This window comes from Stegodyphus dumicola, chromosome X1 (genome assembly GCF_044657685.1).
Source record: "Stegodyphus dumicola isolate Sdum_Otavi_A_Nest chromosome X1, ASM4465768v1".
NCBI lineage: Eukaryota > Metazoa > Arthropoda > Arachnida > Araneae > Eresidae > Stegodyphus > Stegodyphus dumicola.
In genome coordinates this window covers 51,546,535-51,567,058 of record NC_140780.1, presented here as the reverse complement: position 1 = coordinate 51,567,058, position 20,524 = coordinate 51,546,535, and the positions used below count along the sequence as shown (strand labels likewise).

Here is a 20,524-nt window from a genome sequence, read left to right as displayed (position 1 = left end):
ATTGGAAAGTAAAAATAAAAGAGATCTTTCAAAGGCGCAAGGATAGAAAATTTGCCCGTTGATTACTTTAACTAAAAAAAAGGATGGTTGAACCGAAACATTTTTCAAGAAAGGTTCGAAAAAAAATCTTTGTTCTTCAAATGCGAAAACATCTTAAATCGAAAAAGCTGCCTGAAAAAGCTGTGCTATTGATCGACAACGCACCTTCTTACCCAGCAACAAGCGTGCTAAAGTCTTCTGATGGACAAATTTTTGCAAAGTTTCTCCCCCCAAACGTTACTGCGCTAATCCAACCCATGGACCAAGGAGTCATTGCAACAATGAAGAGAACATACCGAACCGAGCTGCTAATGACAAAATTGAAAAAGGTTATGATCTGAAAGAGTTTTGGAAAAACTACACAATCTTGGACATCATCTACGATATTGTATCTGCATGGGACTCAGTGAAACCATCAACCCTCATAAAATCATGGAGAAAACTCATGCCTAATGTTGAAGCCAACAGCAACCTAACCCCTTTGAGTTGTGAAGAAGAGAATGAAGATGTAGACACACCCACTGCAACTCTTGCCGATATGGTGAAAACAATTCCGGATGGTGAGAACGTCGATGCTGAAAACATTAACGAGTGGTTGGAGTGTGACGTCAACGAACCTGGCTTCGAACGCTTGACAGATGACGAAATTGTGAAAAAAGCAAGGGGAGAGACCGAGAATGAAGGACAGCGAAGTGAAGGCGAAGAAGAGCACATTGTGCAGATGCTGAAGACTCACGAAGCAGATTTGCAACAAGTCGACGGACTGCTGAGCTATTTGGAAGAACAAGACGACGCGGAGTTGGCCGAGAAACTTATGCTACGAAAAATGCAATCTCGGATCAAGAGAAAATGCTTCCAAAGCAAGAAGCAAACACAAATGACTGATTTCTTCAAAAAGGTGTAGTTTTACAGTTATGCTTTTGTATTTACATAATACATTAAAGTTTTAAAACAGTACATATGTATTAATTTTTCTGTGTATCTTTGACGCCTCTCGTAAGTATACAAAGGACTTTTCTGTTTTCATTTGTAGGGTTTATATTTATTTTAACTAACATTTATTTTAAGTTTAAACTACCTTTCCTGTCAGGCCTTACTTTCCCCTGGAACTGCCAATGCCAGAGTATGTAAATTTTAGTAGAACGCGCAAGGATTCAAATTATCAGCGGAAGTATTCTGAGTTAAATAGAAAGGAAACGAGTTCAAGGTGTGCTGTTCTTACTTCACGAGCGCGGAGGTAGTTGGCCAGAAATTGAAGAACCCCGCGTTTCGGCCTGTGTGCTTGCCTGGAAGAATTGTTAATCGTTCAAGTGATCTTCAAGTTTGCTGAATTAGCAGCGGTATTGTAAAACGCGGTGAGGTTAGTTACTTTTAGAGAGCTTCGTAGTTAGAGTCTTGTCTTTAGTTTCTTTTCAGGTTATTATTTTTATTTGACCGCCGAGTTGGCGCAGTTTGTAAGCGTCAAGAGCACGCACTTGTAATTTATTACGTTGAATAAAAAGGGACTTAAACCCTTAACAAGACTCTGTCTTTTATCCAGTTTTCACAGTTACCTCTTGGTTGCGTGCAAGTTGGAGGCACGCAACGCTACACATTAACAAAATGCATTTTAGGTTAGTTTTGAGTGATATACTAAAATATTAAGGGTTAGTTAAACATTTCCTGCTGTTTATTTTACGTTTTATTGTACATAAAACGATTTTTCAAAGTTGGAATGACTGTTTTCTCTTTTGCTATACCCGTTTTTAGTTTTTTTCGGATTATCTGCGATTTTTGTTATCCGCGGCGGCCGCGCCACCCAATTCCGCGGATAATCGGGAGTGTACTTTCATACCTAAGTCTATACCATTAAGGTCCCTGAACTGACCTTCCTGAAAACACAAAGGTACTAAAACAAAATACATTATAATACAAAATTCTTAAGATAGCCACAACTTCCATGCATTACTACACAACCTCAAAAACACCAAATAACAAACATTCATACAATATCAATCAATCAGTTCCTCTTAAAATAATAATTCACTAAATGGAGTTAATTTAACTAATTCCTAGGCATCCTCAAATAACCAAATATCTCAATAAGTCATCTTAATAATAAGTGGTCAGTACATGAATTTTACGTTGTGTGATTACAAATGAATAAACAAACCCAAGTAAATATAACTTCGAGTTTCAAAGAACCATACGGTTCATACAAATAGAATGCCTATAGAACCCCAAATAAGAACCAGCATAATACATAGTATAAGATTTAAACATAAACACATATATTAATATTTTTGATTATAATAACATTACGGCATATTAAGAGCATAACGAACATGCAAATAAGGACCTTATAATAATCTCGGAACATCGAAAAATATTAACTTTAAATCTTTGCATGTTACATTTAGTTTCACCTAAACATTACTACAAACAAAGAGGTGAATGGGACTTACATGAGCAGACTTTGGTCTTCCTTAAAAACAAAGGCAAAACAAATTATACGACACTAAAAGCTATGCTTTCCGAGAGCCACATTGTCATGCATTTATGTAACCAGTCCTTAACACTGGTACTTACTGTTCTTAATTGCAAGCATAACAAAACTCTTCACTTTGTCAACCGGTCACAAATAAACTCCGCAACTCCTGAGGCATCGAAAGTCAATGTTTTTTTTTTTTTTTTCAAACTGTAGCTCTATAACAAAATCCAAAGAGGCAAAGATAATCTTAAAGAGCTCTTTTCTCAATTTAACTCCTATTCACAGCCCGCTAAGAAATTCTGTTTGGAGAACACTTACCAAGGAGTTTAATATCTGCTTTCATTCAGATATTCAAGCGAAAACAAAACCCCACCCATTTTCACTGTAGTTTTTACAGCATGAAATGCATAACCAAAACAAATAAAAATCGATCTCTTTTAGAAGTTTTAAAATGTTTTACTAAATAACCGAGTGATTTCAATGAGAAATTTATTCTATATAAATAAAATATTTGTTCTAAATTCAAGAGATACACCAGAAGAATTCACAGTTGAATTTGGTCATCTGCTTAAAATTTAAAAAGTAGCACTGAAGTTAGAATTTAATTAGAGTAGTACAGAAGTTACTGAAGCGAAGAAACTGAAGTTTATTTCATGGTACTATATAAGTGAGAATAACGGAAAAAGTACGCGTAAATACTTTGACGGATTTCAGTTGGATTGATTTCATTATTCCAGATCGAAATTACTCAGTTACAGAGTTGAATGATTATTTGGAAGATTATTGCATAAAGCTAGAAGAAAATTTTGAATAATATGAACCACCCATTCAGTATGCTATCCCAAAGAGCTCGACAACGGTGTACTATCACATTATTGCACGGATAAAAAATAAATTTATCTGTAAGTAAACTGTATAAAATATTAGATTTGAAGGCAAAATTACTTTCGTATATAAAGAAATACTTTACCGTCAGCAAACATGAAGCGCAATAACATGAGAATTACAAATCAAAAGAATGAGTTAGTAAACCTGAACAAGCAAGAAGTGGAATACAATTTAATATTTGAATCTGAAGATGAAGAAGGAGATAGTTAGGGAAAAAAAATGACAATTTACTGTTAAAGTTTTCTTCTATAAGTTAAAAAGTTCTGTAAGTTTCTTCTATAAGTTAGAAGTTCTAAAGCTTTCTTCTATATCAAACCCATTGGAAAAAAGCTGTGGTATGCGTGAAGTCAAATCGTCATCAGATGAAGTGTTAAGTGTCTATGTTAAAAGAAAATAACATAAAAGTGAGCAATATGATATTTGATAATTTAGATATGATTTCTTGTTTGTTAACGGTAAACAGCCGTATCAGTGTACCGAATAAATGAATTGTAATTTTAAGAAATATAACCAACTATATTCAGCTTTTTTGGAAGGAGAATTGAATAATATCAACACGGAAACAGGATATATGATAAGTTATAAAGGGTTTGGGAGTCCGTATCCTGTGTTCTATTTTAGTCTATCACATCACGAAGATTATTTAAATCTAAATTTTTAGATATTAGTTTCCACTATGAACTGAGGAATGCTTCAAACTACTTTTTTAGATTTTACTTCATTTTGGAACAGAGAAGAATCTGTAAAATTGATATGGTTTCTAAACAAATTTCTATGATACCGTCTTGGAAAAATGAAAATTTTTTATGCTTCAATAAATGACAGCGCATTATCCCTTTATTAAGACACAGAGAGAAAGGAGGTTTCAAACTGACAAGGGATGGAAATTATGATAGGGGAAATAAAATTTTAACCACGTTGGAAATCCGAAAAATGACAAAAAATGTCACAAGTAAAGAATTTGTTTTTTAATATATAGATTATAATTGTTTAAAAATTAAGGGTACTACATATGTAAGATATAAAATAATTAGAAAGCTTAAAGATCCCATCGAACCAAAAATGATCTCAATAAAAAGTATTTGGGAAAAAATTTGGAAGTAAACACTGTAAAGAATGCATGACAATATTAACAAGAAGGCAGAGACCTTGTAAAGGATCAGGATGCCGAAGCAAAACATTTCGTTTATAAAACTGCTGTTCCATTTTATGCAACTACTTTTTTTGAATTTATTATTTTAAACCTCAGCGAAATTGTCATTTCTGTAGATTTACGAAATTTTCAAATAACAAAATATTAAGCGACGATTCACAATTTCTTAAAGAAGGAGTTGTTGAAATTTCATTATTTATAGAATACGTTGAACCAAGTGCTGTAGAAATTTTAATAATGAGTGATAATACTTCATTTCGTATGCATATGGAATTTCCGAAAGAAACGTTTGTTTTAATAAAATTTGGTGACTGTTTGGGAAATGGGACTGGCAACAGACAAAGAAATAACTATCGAACCCTATTTAAAAATTGAATTATTACAGAGTAATGAAATTTCGGAAATACGTTTGTCTAGTTAACATATTTAATTGATTAAATTTTGAAGATCACAGGTTAATGCAAGCGCGAGAAGAACCATTTCAAATGTGAAATGCTGATGCATTAATAACCAGTGTGTCCGCCAGAATTTTGAACGCAAGCATTCAAACACGCATGCATTGTATCCTACAGGTGCCGGATGTAAGTTTTTGGGATGGAGTTTCATGCCTGTTGCAATCAGTCAATACAGGGATGGTTAATGCTGGTTGTTGGAGCTGTCCAATGATGGCCCATATGTGCTAAAGAAAGATCTGGTGATGTAGCAGGCTAAAGCAACGTGACTAAACTGTGTAGAGCATGTTGGGTTATAACAGTGGTATGAGGATGAGTGTTATCCTGTAGGAAAATATCCCCTTGAATGCTGTTCATGAATGGCAGCAGAACAGGTTGAATCACCATACTGACGTATAAATTTGCGCTCAGGTTGCGTGGAACAACCACGAGAGTGCGTCTGCTGTCATACGAAATTACTCCCTAGATCATAACTCCAGGTGTAGGTCCAGTGTGTATATACCCCAGACAGATTGGTTGCAGGCGCTCACCTGGCTCCCTTCTAACCAACACACGGCCATAACTGGCACCAAGGCAGAACCAAGGAGGTTAGAATAAAAGGAGGGAGGCTTAGTTTTTTTTTCGCTTGGCTTTTTTAACATGTCACAAGTTAAGAACACAGTAGATTTAAAAATGCTTCTTCTAGTGATTTATTCAAATTTCAAAACTTACATTTCTAGCCACCAGAATAACTGCCATTTCTCTGTTTAGTTGATCTCCTATTTCATGATTACAAACATGAGCAATGCTTTCCTTCCTGCCTACAGTCACCACTTTCGTTCCATTCAAAGACTGTTTATGTATGGTAAAGCTAAAAAGCATTTCATGAATTTTTTTAATAACTCGCTGTGGACATGTGTGCAGACTAAAGGGAAAATTTTGAACGAGGAACCTCTAAAAGATGGGATACAGAAAGTGCATTTCCACCTCTTATCAGCTGGTATTTTAGAAGGAACCCTCACTCATTTAAACGCCTCTAGACAACTGTTTTGTTAACATTAAGATTAAGGGGATTCTGTTCCTCTTATAACGTATTTTCTCCTTCCTTCCAGCATGCCTTCGTGTTGTAACGGAAGCACACTCTATGCGTATTCGAGAGGTTCAGGTTCGACTCCTGGCAAGCGCATTGCTGATTTTTCACGTCTCTAGCATAAAAAAACCCCTAATGACTCTACAGTAACGACCGAACTAAAGGAAAAAAAAGGTGGCGAACAATAATTCACCACCATCAGGATTTGGAGATTAGGTCTCTTAATGCCCAGTAGCCCTTTTTAAAAGGGGGAGTGTATAAGGTTAGTTAGTTAGTTCTGAGCACTGGCCCCCAGCCCACCTAGCAGGCGAAACCTGCCGCATGGCTATGAAGGGACAGACCAAGCCACAAGACATAACAACAACAACTGAAAAAAACAAACAAACAAACAAACAAAAAAAAAAAAAAAACGTAAAGTAGATACATACATTCCAAACACTCTCGGTGAAATAGTATATAAATGTGTCGTTTCCATTTCTGTGTTTTTTTGTAAGTTTAAAATCTTTATAAGTTTTACTTTCAATTAGTTATTATTACGAGTATTCAAACCTTCTTCATATTATCAAATTCATCTAAAATTTATAACTTACCTCAATTATTTCTGTTTTCAGTATGATTTTCTGCTTTGCTATATCTCGATACCAATACAATTATTCTCATTCACAGTTTGCATAATATCTCTTTCAAATTTTATCCTCAAATTTCTCAAATTTATATTTTTTTCTCACACTTCCAGTCAGGCAACAGTCTTCGACGAAATGCTTTGAATCGCCGAATTTATTACAAACTTTACATATATCATTTTCCTGGAGGTTCCACCTCCAGGGAATAAGTGTGTATAAGGTATAAGGTACTTTCTTCTCCAGTGTATAAGGTATGTTCTCCTTCCTTCCAGCATGCCTTCGAAGTTTAGCGGTAGCACACTCGGCGTGTATTCGAGAGGTCCAGGTTCGAGTCCCAGCGAGGGCAGTGCTCATCTTTTACATCTCCAGCATAAAAAAAACCCTAACGACTCAACAAATTATATTTTTTTTGGAAAAAAAAACTTTTTGCAGTGATTGGAGTGTTGTGTAAGTAGTAAAATACAGTTTTTAAGTAGCTATCACCAAGTAAAATTTACCATTAATAAAAAATTCCTTTAATTACTTAAATAAAAATTTCCATGTCTGTTGCGTGAACAATTCGCGATGTTAGAAGATTATCTTTCGGTTTAGAAGATAACGAACACGTTTTAGAATCAAGAGTGATTGATCTTTAGAATTCCTTATTTATACAGGTCCATTTATTTTTTTAACCAATGCCGCCAGATTAAACACGTTTACGAAATCAATTACAATCCCAAGGCAGGAACACAAGCCTTGAGGCTTGAACACATGCTTTTCTCAAAATTTCAGCAGTGTGGCCTAAGTTTATCTCTTTTAATAATGGATTTTTTTATCAGGTGAGTTTTTTTCTCCAGAGGGCATTTAAAAATCATCTGCTTCCAATTACTTATTTCGTTGTTTAGGTTTCTGATTACATGCATATATGTACGATGTTTTAAATCTATTATTTCAAATTTTGATGGTCATGGCAAAAGCCCCTTGTTATTCTTGCTTACTGAAATACATTTACATAATTGTACATTGATAGTTGGAAGGCTAGTATTGTTATTTATAAGTTACAATGAGCACAGATTCTAATTTTAAAGGAATTTTAAAGTTTAAAGAATATACTTTTAAAGTTTGAAGAATGTACTGTATAACACTGAAACATAATGTTAATTGTTGTATGCTTTGGAGCAAGTGGATAATAAAAAGGTTTTCTTGTTATTAACAAGTACGTTCATAAATCTTTGAAGAAAACTCTAGGAAGGGGGATGGTTGGTTGAAGACTAGATTCAAGCACGTGCTAAGATAAAAATGCTATATCAAGTGAAAACCGTGTGATTAAAAATTGTTCAAATCGTAAATAAAAGCATTTAAAGCGTGAAACTTAGCAAGGAAATATTGTTCATAAAGAACTTATAATGGGAAATTATGCTCTTCAACAGTGGCGTAGCTAGGGTGGAGTAAGGGAAGACATCTGGCCCCCGGGCGCAGCATCCAGAGGACACCAAATTGATGTTACAAAATTTTGGAATGAAATGTTTTCCATTCTTGGCACACAGAATAGGGCACAAAATCTGTTATCCCCGGGCGCTGAAAACCCTAACTATGCCTCTGCTCTTCAAGTCGACGCAAAGAGTAATGTTATTTAATCTGAATGGTAGTTCTGTGTGAAGCGCCTACGAATAAAAACATAAAAGATGTTTGGTTTCTGGCTTTGTTTTCCACAATTAAGTGAAATTTAATCGAGATTCCAGTTGGGACCATTGCATAGGGCTATATTACTTTCTCTTCTGAAAAGGGTGATAATAAGATTTTTATTATACATACCATGAAAAGGAATGTAACTCTATGCAAATGGAGTTAAGCTAAGCCAAACTGGTAGCACAAATCTAAATAATAATATGCAAATGATTAAAGATGCAAAGTCTTTAAATAATGTTGTGGGCCATCCAATGCTATCAAATACGGCAAGCTTTAGAAAAATTTAATATCAATCTTATACATCCCATTGCATGGAACAATTATGAATACGTTTCAGTGTTATACAATTTGAAGTTTGAATCTTTGAACTTTGTAACTTAAAAATAAAAAGCGAATTTCGATTAAAGAGCGAATTTCACTTCCTCCTGAGAAGAAAATACCTTCTCTTGATGGATTGTATACATATATATATAGAAGGCTGTTTCGGGATTGGAGAGGGTATTGTTTCCTGCGTATCTGCACCCTTTTTAAATTGTAAGAGAGTGAAAATTGTGGTTTGTGTGACGCTCTTGGAAATGCCCTACGTCTTGTTGAGAATGCCATTTAATGCATGATATGACAGTCACCTATATTTAAAAAAGATTTAACGCAGAATTGATATGAGAAGAATCATTTTACTTGGTGTAAACGCGATCGCATAACTCCCATTAAGTAACTAATGTTTATCACTTGATATTTTTGTTCTCTTTCATGCATCTTATAACAGTATATTGGTACCAGCAAATTAGAAGAAAGTTCTCAACCTAATTAATTTTATTTCGTTTTACGGCGATTCCTAAGAAACGTATTATTCACTCTTACATTTATATTTCATATTTAACACTGCTATCAAATAGATAGAAATATTATAATAGTGGGCAATAAGCTGCTTCGATTTGAAATGCACTGGTAATCCTGATAATTTTTCAGAACGTAAACAAACTTCCAGTCTTGTCAGATCGTCATGGTGGGCGGAGTTACAATCTACACTTACTTTGGGTGATTTAGAGCGGTTGTTCTAGCAGTGTACAGTTTGCTTACATGCGGCCGGGTCAGTGGATACCCTTGCTTGTGGTTGGATGGGGAAATTCCGATGACACCATAAAATGAAGGGTGGGCACAGTCCACCCTTCCTAGCAGCGTACCTCTAGCAAGTACCGTATACTTCTAGCAAGAAAGCTGAGGGCTGAAGCTTCTAGCTGAGGGTGGGACATGGCCGGATCGCTGGATGTTTCCGTTTGTAGCTTGATTAAGCGTGGCCCTTTCGTCTATGCAGCAGTCTTTGACTTGTCTGGTGGGTCGGACTAAGCTCATTTTTGACGCATACCCCTAGTGCTTGGGGTTCTTATCAAAGAAATTTTTATAGTATTTATTGGGTACTTACGTATTAACGCAACCAGACCAAAATTCGCATAAATCGCCAAATTTGGCGACCCTACTTACAGCAACCCTACGTGTTATACGTAGTTTTGTAAAAAGAATTTATTTGTAAAAAGAAAAAATAACACTGGGCGTGTACTACCACAGCAATGGGTTTTCGGCGGAATTTGCCGAGAAAAGAAAGAGACTTTTTTTGGTTACTGTACCTAACAGAAGCGCCGTTACCCTCATGGAAAAAATTTGCGAAAATGTCAAGGAAGGAAGCATCATTTATTCGGATTGCTAGAAAGGATACAATACAAGTGAGTTCGAAAATGCTGGATTTCTGCATGGAACTGTTAATCACAAATATAACTTTGTGGATCCCAACATGGGCGTTCACACACAACATGTAGAGCGCATGTGGGGCTCAGCCAAATGGCGCAACAAAAAACAGAGAGGAACAGCCTGTCATCATATTGACTCATACCTTATCGAATTTATATGGCGCCAAGCTCAAGCTGTTAATGGCGAAGACGGTTTTCAATCAGTGCTAAAAGCAATAGCCAAAAGACTTCCGCCGAAAAAATAATTCTGCAACTTATTCAAATTCGAAACCGGAAGGGTTTAATTGCTATTTTATATTTTAAAACAAAATAATATAAAAAACTGTATTAAAAATTATCTGTAATTAATAAATGTACATGTTCTTTCTATTCATACTTTTTTACTCAAACTTTCAAATCGCGCCAACCTGGTTGCGATAATACGTAAGTACCATTTATTGTGAATACTTGTATCCCGGTAATTCATCTCAATGACTTTGTCGCCGTGGATAGTGCCAGAGCAGGCTATTTCATCAAATGACACCATAAGAAAAAGGGCTCATTAATGGTCTTTTCATGTTTGGCTGGTCAGATCATCATATATTCACTGAAGTGGATGTGACATTAGCTCAGATTTACGACGCTTGCGACATTGGCATGAAGAACACGCAGAACATCCCCATGCACATCCAGATAGTTAAGGTCTAACGAATGCAAGGGAAGACTGCCTCACTGCACATGCAACATTTTCCAGCACTCATGCAGCATCCTCAGATACCCAGAGGGATGTGCAGAGTTTTTCGCGCAAACATGTATTCAATAGCCCTATTTTTTGCAATATCTACGCATCCAGAATTCGTACTCGGTGCCCAAAATAATGCGTACCGCTACTTCTACCAGTACGTCTGAAAAGTCCTTTGGTACCTACACTGATGAGAATCGAAAGCTGAATGGTGATGTATAGTCTTCAACGACATAGTTCTGTTCTTGGTACAGATAATAGTTACAAATATTACAATTTGTAGATGATGAGCTTCAAGATGCACATTTGGCTCAATGCAAAATAGTGCCATCACAATGGTATTATGGTTTAGAAGCTATATTTGATGACTCCGACTACATCATTGTCTATGAAGGACAATCTAACTGGTCGACAGTATGCAGATGAGGTGGTTAGGCGCAACATGCCTACTATCCAAAGTGGCCTTCATCTATGGCTGTCATCCAAAGTATAATGTTGAATAAGATAATGCACGAGTACATTCCAACGTGAAGCTGCGTCACTCCACAAATTCTGGATGTCTTGTTCTAGCAGCCTAGCTCAGCTGTCTCCAGTTAAACATGAGTGAGATAAGCTGTCTCCAGTTAAGCATGAGTGTGAATACAAGGAAATATGGATCCGTCGCCTTCCACAACTACAAAGAAATGATAGCATTTTATCCCAATAAAATGAAGAAGCATATTGGGCTGTACCACAGGACTTCATCCACACATTGTCTGAAAGTATGCTGCATTGGTTGTAACAGTTGTAGTAAGCGTCAAGCTACACTTGCAGGGTGTTAACGTTAACACCCTTTGTGCCAGATAATAAATACTATCGTGCATTGCATGAGTATGTGAATGACTGATTTATTATTCCATGTGCACGATTCTTTTCGGCGAGGTGCATTATTTTTTATGGCAGCGGATGTATTTTACCAAGAATTCTGCATTTTTAGTTTCACTCTTTTCAGTTAGTCCCATTTTTTGTTATTATTTTTTATACAATTAAGATTCAAAAGCAAAATTATTTGGTACTGTATATTAAAAATGTGCTTTATTTGTAAAATCCAAAAGAAGTTTAATGTTTATCTTTCAGTTCTCACTGCGTATTATACAATCATGTTACCACCATAATACTACATTACATAAATTTCTAAGTATAAAAGATCAGGAAATTTAAAATTTAAACCATTTCTCACTTTTAGAAGTTCACAGCATTACGGCGATCTTTACGTCTGGTTTATTTAATTCTCGCTGACGAATTAAACTGAAGCTCTTAATTCACAGTAACAGTATTAGTTGTTATTATTATTTTCCGATGACTTCTAACTGTAATTTATATAGCTGACCAGTTGGTATTACGCTACAAATGAACTTGTAATGTACATTAAAGGATGTATTCCATTAGTCTCCTTAGCAAGCAATTATTTTTCGAAAGGAAAAAACAAAAACAAAAACAAAACTGCAACTTAAAAGAAAAAGTTTTTTAAGATGGAGGAGCTGACCTAGCCTGTAACCTTCCTCCTTAATAGCGCCCCCGCAGTAAAAGACATGAAATAAATTTCTTCTAGGATGTAGAATCTCCAAAAAATGCCACCCCGCATTTTTAAAGGGGTTCGCTGTCCCCAAAACAGAGACGTTTGGAAATGCGTGAAGTTAGGTCGTTTAGCTGTCACGGTAAGAAAACCTGCTCCGCCCCTTTTGTAAGCCTCATCTCATCCCTCTGGCCTCTTTTTCTGAAAAGGGCAAGGACGTTTGTCGGATGTGGCGGCAGAGTGTCGGCCTTCACGTGACACACCTCTCGTGAAGGCCAAGGCCATTGACACACTTCCTCTCTTATTTCATCGCAGTAGAATTATTTATGACTTATCCTTTTGTTCGTCATCTCTATGAAATTGTGGCAAGACAGAACGGAGCTATTTGGGCCATCATTTTAAGCACATTCTATGCTATGCCATTACATCTTTAAACTCGTTCGAAATGTGAAATTACAATGAGATTCTAACATGCTTGTTAATTAGAATTTGCCCAGGTGATTGGTCACTGTAAGAAAAATATTAACATCAAATTCCTACTGATTGGAGTAGGTTAAGAACGATTTAATAATTTCGTCCTCGGTAAATTTACAAAGAGTTGGAAAATAGGCATTCATTTGCAATTTTACGTAAAAATATTAAAAAGGCAAATTATTCACCATGTACGTGGTATGCCAAAATATATTCATAGCTTTTATTCATTAATTCATATCGACGAAATATTTCGCAGAAGTGCATAGCATAGATAAGTGTATAAGTAGAGATCGTTTCAAAGTGAAATGACTAAACTCACGCACGCGGTTGAAATAACTGATGTGAGCGACTAAGAAGTTTGACCACGACCACGCAAATAAAGTCACGTGTTTGGTTATAACTGGGAAATTTACAACTGATCGAAAACATTTTATTTGCTAGGCTAAAGCAAAATGGCATTTTCTCCAACACGAAATTATATATTCACATTAAAAATTTTAATTTCAGCAAACTAATAATTTAAAATGAAGGCAGTAGTGATACTTTTTCAATCGCTACGGCCATTAGAATCGAGTATTTTCGCTTTCAAATTCTGTTTACTTCTGAGTAAATCTCATATGCCACTAAACAATCTTAATTACGTTTATTGGCTGTTATCTCAACAGTTCTGTATATCGTATCTCAAGGACTAACTAAATGTTATCGCCATGGCTGGTTTTTACTTTTTTGATATAATGTCAAATGTCATGAATTATAAAATGCAGCAGTTTTAGTTCTTTTAGTCAACTATGCAGCCTTATAGGCATGAATTATCATATCATTTTAAGGTGTTGTGCGTCAGTGCTCTACAAATCAAATGCTGTAATTAATTCTAGGGAGTCGAAAAGCTGCAATATTTGCAGCTTAAAAACGTCTCCCTCCCTAAATAAAGGAAAAAAAAAATCATCAGGAGATAAAAAACCGATAGAAAAAGAAATTCTAGAATGCTTATTAATAATTAAGCCCAGATTCGATTCTCCCGTATTTCGACAGTTTTCTCTATGTACCGTTAATACCAGACAGTTCTCTCTAAAAAGTCTTCTATGAAGGTATTGCTCCACGGGAAAACATGTGAGTTCTTGGTCATTAAAAACGACTTACCGACTTACTTTTGATTTTATGAAGTCTAATTTCATGCAAAATCTCTACTGAAAGCAACTTAGAGAGTTGTTTATTGAAACTCTGAAGTCGTATTGACGATTATTTTATCAGAAAGTTTAATTGTAAAATAAAGTGAGCGCAAGTATTTTGTTTAACATCTTTTTTAACATCGAAACATTTTCTGAAGCATAAGTTTCCTAAAGCATACATTTATAGTATAATAAAATCCAGTAAATGCAGAGTGTTCAATTTAAATGTGGACACACATTTAAGGGTAAATAATTTTGTTCATATTTTGTTTATTGTAGATATTCGATAACTATATTATTCCATTATATGCAAGGCAGGCTGAGAAGGAATTCTTCAGAAGCAGAAAGAGGTCTGATAAGTTTTTCGTGGGGAACAGATTTTGAACACTGTCAGACTGTGTGTCACATTTTTGTTGTTTTTAGATCTTCATTCTTAGCGCATTTTCTTTCTACGAGTATATCAGATATGTTTCATAGATGAGGCTATTTTCATCTAAGTGGATGTGTCTGTCGAGTTCTCAAAAAATGCATCGGTTTATAGAGTTCACTTTGCATCTTATAAAACTTATTGTCTATTATTATTGGGGGGGACGGGTCCGAGGGTCTACCAAGAAACCTCTCTAGAGGACTTTCTACTCGCCGCGCATTTAGAGTGCCCCCATCCCTCACGGACATTACATATTTACAAACATCGATACCTTCTCCGGGATTCGAACCCGGGCCGTTCGGCAGTTAGCGACGCTAACCACTAAACTTGTTGAGCGACATGTAGCTCATGTATAAGTACGTAGCTTCATCGCAAAAGTGACTGCAAAGAATTAAGGACACGCGAGAGTTCTTAATGTTTTTTAATATTGTTCTTGTTCAGGTTGGTACAGAGTTTCGCTTTCTTCGATCTTAATTGAGTCCACAGATATTGCGAAACCTCATCTGTAATTTCCTCAATGCATATATTACATATTTCTTGCACAATTATTGTTGCCGCTTGTTTTTTTTTTTTTTTTTCCTTCTTCCTGGGCAGTCTGGTTTTTCAGCATGGTTATCGGCTTTCTCAATGATTTTGCTCGAAATTTGGGAACATGGAGGGGGAATGGGGAGAATTCTAACTGAGATGCTCTTAGCTAATTTTTTTCCATCAGGAGTAGACTGAGGGTCACAAGGTATTTCTCCCGCCTTCTTGGCATGCCTTTGTGGTGTAGTGGTCTGCACGCTGGGCGCGTAATTCAGAGGTCCACGGTTCGATTCCCGGCGAAGGCGTTGCATATTTTTAATCTCTCCTGTTAAAAAAAATATCTAATATTTCTACAGTGGCGCCCAAACTAAAAGGGTGTTGGATAATGATTCTCCACACCCAGAATTTGGCAACTAGGTCCCCTAAAAACACCAGTCGCCCTTTAAAAGAGGGAGTATATAAGGTATTTCTCCCACCTTCTTGGCATGCCTTCGTGGTGGGGTGGTCTGCACGCTGGGCGCATATTCCAGAGGTCAGAGGTTCGATTCCCGGCGAAGGCGTTGCATATTTTTCATCTCTCCTGCTTAATTATACTCATAATAGACGGCAATAGAACAACAATAGAGCGTAAAGCAGACGCAGCACTCAAATTGCTTACAAAATGGAGTCAAGACAACAAACAAACTGTGTTTCAATATTGAAAAGACACAGATGATAGTCTTTCCAAATGGCTCAAAAATAGACTTGAATCCACCACGCATAAAGTGGGAAAGGCATTCACTGCGACGTCAGGATAACATTAAATACCTCGGATTCACGCTTGATAAGAAGCTCACGTGGGTATCACATCTTACGGACGCATCAAATCATCAATAAACTAAGCAGGATAATCACAGACAAGTGGAGACAAAAGGGGCGCCTGTTAAATCATCTACACCTAAAACGCATTATCCTCTACGGCTGTCCAGTCTGGATGACTGGCACAGCAAGAATTTGTCAAAAACTACAACAAATACAGAGAGTAATCCTGTTAAAAATCACCAGTGCGTATAGCACCACATCAATCACAGCACTTCAGGTTCTAGCTGGCACGCTCCCACTCGATCTAAAAGCAGAATTAGAAAGATCAATCTACCGACTTCTACACTACAAAGAAGACCTTCACACTAAAGAAGATTTACATCTACCCTATGCCAGCATAGAAAGATTCTCTGACGGATCAAAAAATTTCAGGACGAGTAGGGGCAGCATTCATGGTCTTTTCAAACAATGAAGAAATTTATCAAGCACAATTCTGTCTAGGCAACTCCGCTTCAGTCTTCCAAGCCGAGGCCCTCGCATTCAAAGAAGCTGCACTATGGTTAGGTACGCAACGAGCAGCTCACACTTTATTCTTCAGAGATAGCATGAGCGTTTTGAATGCGCTTAATTAATTTCCTCCAAAACATCCGCACACGGTAGCACTTAGAGAGATAATCTTGACGTTAGGCTCCTCCATGCCTTTAAAGATCAACTGGATAAAAGGACACTCTAGAAAGGCAACGAACGAGCGGATGAACTAGCTAAGACCACAGCTCTCAAACCAGAACGTGGCAAGAAAGTTCCGCTTTCGGCAGAAGTTGCAAAAAGGCTCCTCAAGACAACATTCCAAGAGACATGGTCATCACGATGGCAGGAAGAAGAGACAGGAAGATATACTTTTCATAGCCAAATAATTAGAATTAAAAATATATGTACTGAAATAGAAAATTTAAAGGAAGAAATAAAAAAAACTAATTAATGTTCAAGTCAATAACCAGGTTCCAACACAATTTAATAATTTCTATATTAAAAAGGCAGGCATCAACTTTTCTTTTTCATTAACTCCTTATGGTATGATAATATTACCTTAAACCTTAACTAGAGGGTAATGGAGGATTTTGAAGAGTTAAAGGATTACTTGTAAATATTAATTAATTACTTGTAAAAATGTATATTTTATCAATACTGGATTCTTTCCTTTTACTAATGAAAGGCCAACTCTTTTCAAAAGTCTCAATTATAGCCCGAATTGAGTGACGATTTTTATCTAATTTTTCTAATTTTCCTTACCTTTGGCCAGTATTTAGTTAAAGTTTTGATTAAACTTGTAAAGCTTCAGTTTTAAATAATGCAGTCTAGTGTAAAAACAAAGCAAAATAAAACAAAAACTTACAATAATTTTCTATAATTTCAATTTGTGATTTAAAAGCTTTTTAATACTATTTTAAGCTTAATATTTAATAATAATTTTTAAGCTACTTCAAATTAAAATTAAATTAATTCAATTAAAATGATTATTCGAACTTTTAATTTTACTAAAATTAAAAAAATTTTTTTTTTCAAATGTTTACATCTTTAGTAGTTTGCAACATCTATTTTCACAACAGTAGCAGTTGTGTCACAACAACGCAATTTTTACTCTTTTACACATTTTAAAAATGCCTCAAAGTTAGCAACATTTTTGCACACAAAACAAGCATTTTACATTAAAGTTTACAGCATAGGTTTTTTACAATAGATCTCACAGGTAGCAGCTTAACACTCAACTTTACATTGTATTAGCACCCTCTATTTTTACAGTTAGCAGTAACAAATTACTCAACTTCATTTAGTTTAGCAAATACTTGTCCACACTCAGGAATTCCAATATATAGTTCTATGTAAGTTAAATTAAAACTTGCTGTTTACTAGCTTTATTATTATTATTATTATTATTGTTATTTTTATATTTGATGATTATATATAGTTTATTTTAGGTTTACATGCATAATTCGTATAGGGGAAGTTTTCAATAGGCAAGAGTTTCTAAATTACTTTGGTTTTCTAAAAAATTTGTTTTTCTAGTCTTAATTGATATTTAATTAATATTTTACTTCCTAAATTTCTCAAAATTCCTACTAGTAATTTTTTTGCTTCTGCTTGGAAACATTGAAATGCAAAGGAATAATTATTATTTTTCTTTTTTCTCGAATAAATTAGATTTGTATCGAACATTCAGTTACTTTTAAATGCAGCTCATTAGGAAGCATTCATATTATGCCAGAAATGTCTATAGTGTGCCATGTCAGGAATTTTATTTTTGGCAAAATATAGCTTAATATTAACACTTAATACTAGATGTAGGAATATAATTACTATCCTATTAAACAATGTAGGATAAGAGTATGCATATGAGAAAGGAAATTTTTAATGTTTAAATCACACGATAGCTAATTTATGTTTTTTCTGATAAGATATTTTTAGTTATTATTTTTGTAAACGAACGCATCACGTTCAGTGACATTTGAATTACTTAAAACTTGTTTTAACAGCCAAGATCAACCTACGCGGATGTTTGCTTACAAAGTGGCGTTTTTGAGGTCAAGTCTTGAAAGAGTTTATTCATGAAATCTCTTCTTTGAAGGAATTTGTTTCACTAAATATATAGTTTACTTTTATTTGCATTATTACTTTTTGTTTTGCCATGTAATATAATAATGGATTTCAAAACATAGAAACTGATATAATGCACACCATATTTAAGACCATTATGGGGTTATTATACGTGTAGGGTTAAAATATTGATCAGAATAAATTCATCATCAGTTGCTTAGTTATCAGTCAGATGATTTTACCTTAGTTTTAGCACCTTGAAATTAGATCGGCTAAATAAGTAATTGGAAAGAAATTTCTAACCTTTGTAATTTAGTAAAGCAACGTTTCTTAAATCCTGACCATGGTTTGGTGACTGGTGAACAGGGCTTAATTTCTAAAATTAGAAGTGCCGAAACTCTACAGAAGCCCGCGAAGAAAGATGAAAAATAAAAAAGTAAAATAACTAAAATTTAAAATATTGGAATATTTAAATTAATGTAAAAATTTAATAAAATGTAAAGAGATAAATAAAAATTTAATAAATTATTAAATTAATAGTAAATAGATAATAAAATAAAATATCGGACTTTGTCTTATTTAGGTCTATGGCAGGAATTAAAATTTCACTCAGAAATTAAGAAATAGCTCGTATAGCCTCAGGCGGTATTTCAGCTTCGAATGCACTGTATAATACGCTATCAAGGGATGATAAAAAAAAAAGGATTCTTTTTTTGCAACAAACCAATGGAAAAAGCGTAAAACCGTTGAAGCATCGCTAATGAAAATAGAGAGAACATTAGAAACACTATGAGAATATAGACGGAAATTTTAATGGAGAAATGGTAGCGTCGAAAACAAAGAGAGAAGTTCCAATACTATCTGCTTACCTGCTTACCTGCTACTGCGATACCTGTCGATATAATTCTAGCTGTCAAGCAGAATGTGACGGGGGCGGAATCTTGTTCTGGATCTGGCCTTATAACAACGTAAGAAACGTAAGGCTCTATACAAGTGACAATTTTCTTCCATATTTGGTTATAGTATTCTATAAAGCCTGTCTTTTTTGGGGAGTTACGAGTTTTGCACGTGCGCGACCAGAGGGATTACGTTTAGTATTTTCAAGGAAGAAAAATTTATCCGTTTTCATAAATTCATTGCATATCCTGCAGTATATAAGCATTAGACGTGTAGATGGACAGCTGAAATTAATTAAATAAAGGCTAAAATCCAGTATCATAACTTAAAGAGAAGTAAAAAAGAACTTTATGAAAAAAACAGAATAAATGCCGGACACTTTTGATAAACTAAAAGAAATGCCGGTTGAGTAATAAAAAGGTAAAGCATAGGATTAGAGAATAAAGATGGTGAAAATAGAAAGGTGGGGCACAACGTTAAAGCGTCACAGAATTACTTATTGTGATTCAACAAATATGCAAGAGGGAAAATTGTAGAAGAGAAAATTTTATTCCTTTTAAAACCAAATCATGTATTTTAAACCTCGTTGGAAGAATCAGATTGTTTTTCTGTCTTGGCAATTCAGTTTGCAAAGGATTTCAATTATAATGAGGAGACACTTGCAGATAAAATAACGGAAAGGTAACTGGTAAATTTTATAGAAAAATAAAAATATATGTAATTTACCTGTCAATGTCATCAACGGGTTGTCCAGAGCCCATGTACCCGCAATAACATCCGTAACCTCTATAACTTAAAGGATTACAGCCTGACATGCATTTCAGCATTCTTGCCATCTGCATCACATTTCGTCTGTTTCTTTGTTTTTTTGTTTGCGCTTTCGGTAAAGGGTCAGTCTTGTTTTCTAACTTCCTAAAAAGTGGAGTAGTTTGTCGATTTTCTGAGGACAATACATATTCCTTAATCTGTGCACTTTGCACATCTGAGGGGAGCAAAATGACACCTAAAAAAAATAAGAAATGAGGAAGGGTTAAAATGTACTTTAAGTAAAATCGAGGGAACTGTAGAATAACAAATAAATATTTTATAAGCCATGTAGAACAATGCACTTCTCCCGAAAGTATATGCTTTTTTTCGGAAGTGCAAGATTTATTTAATCTATTTTATGAAAATAGTTACCTGAAAATGGTTTCCATTTAGCATGTTTTAGAAACATTTGTTGTTTCTATTGAAGAATGAATACTGCTATTAAAAAT

General features: G+C 35.0%; 1 protein-coding gene across 1 annotated transcript in view; it reads right to left on the bottom strand.

Moving 5' to 3' along the window:
- The window catches only part of LOC118184606 (basic phospholipase A2 Ts-G6D49-like), a 94,656-nt gene that overhangs the window by 30,635 nt on the left and 43,497 nt on the right, over window positions 1-20,524 (bottom strand). Inside the window, exon 2 of the mRNA XM_085808470.1 lies at window positions 19,995-20,271. Within this exon, the coding sequence (XP_085664596.1) occupies window positions 19,995-20,271 (277 nt within the window). The remainder of the gene's footprint in view (window positions 1-19,994; window positions 20,272-20,524) is intronic.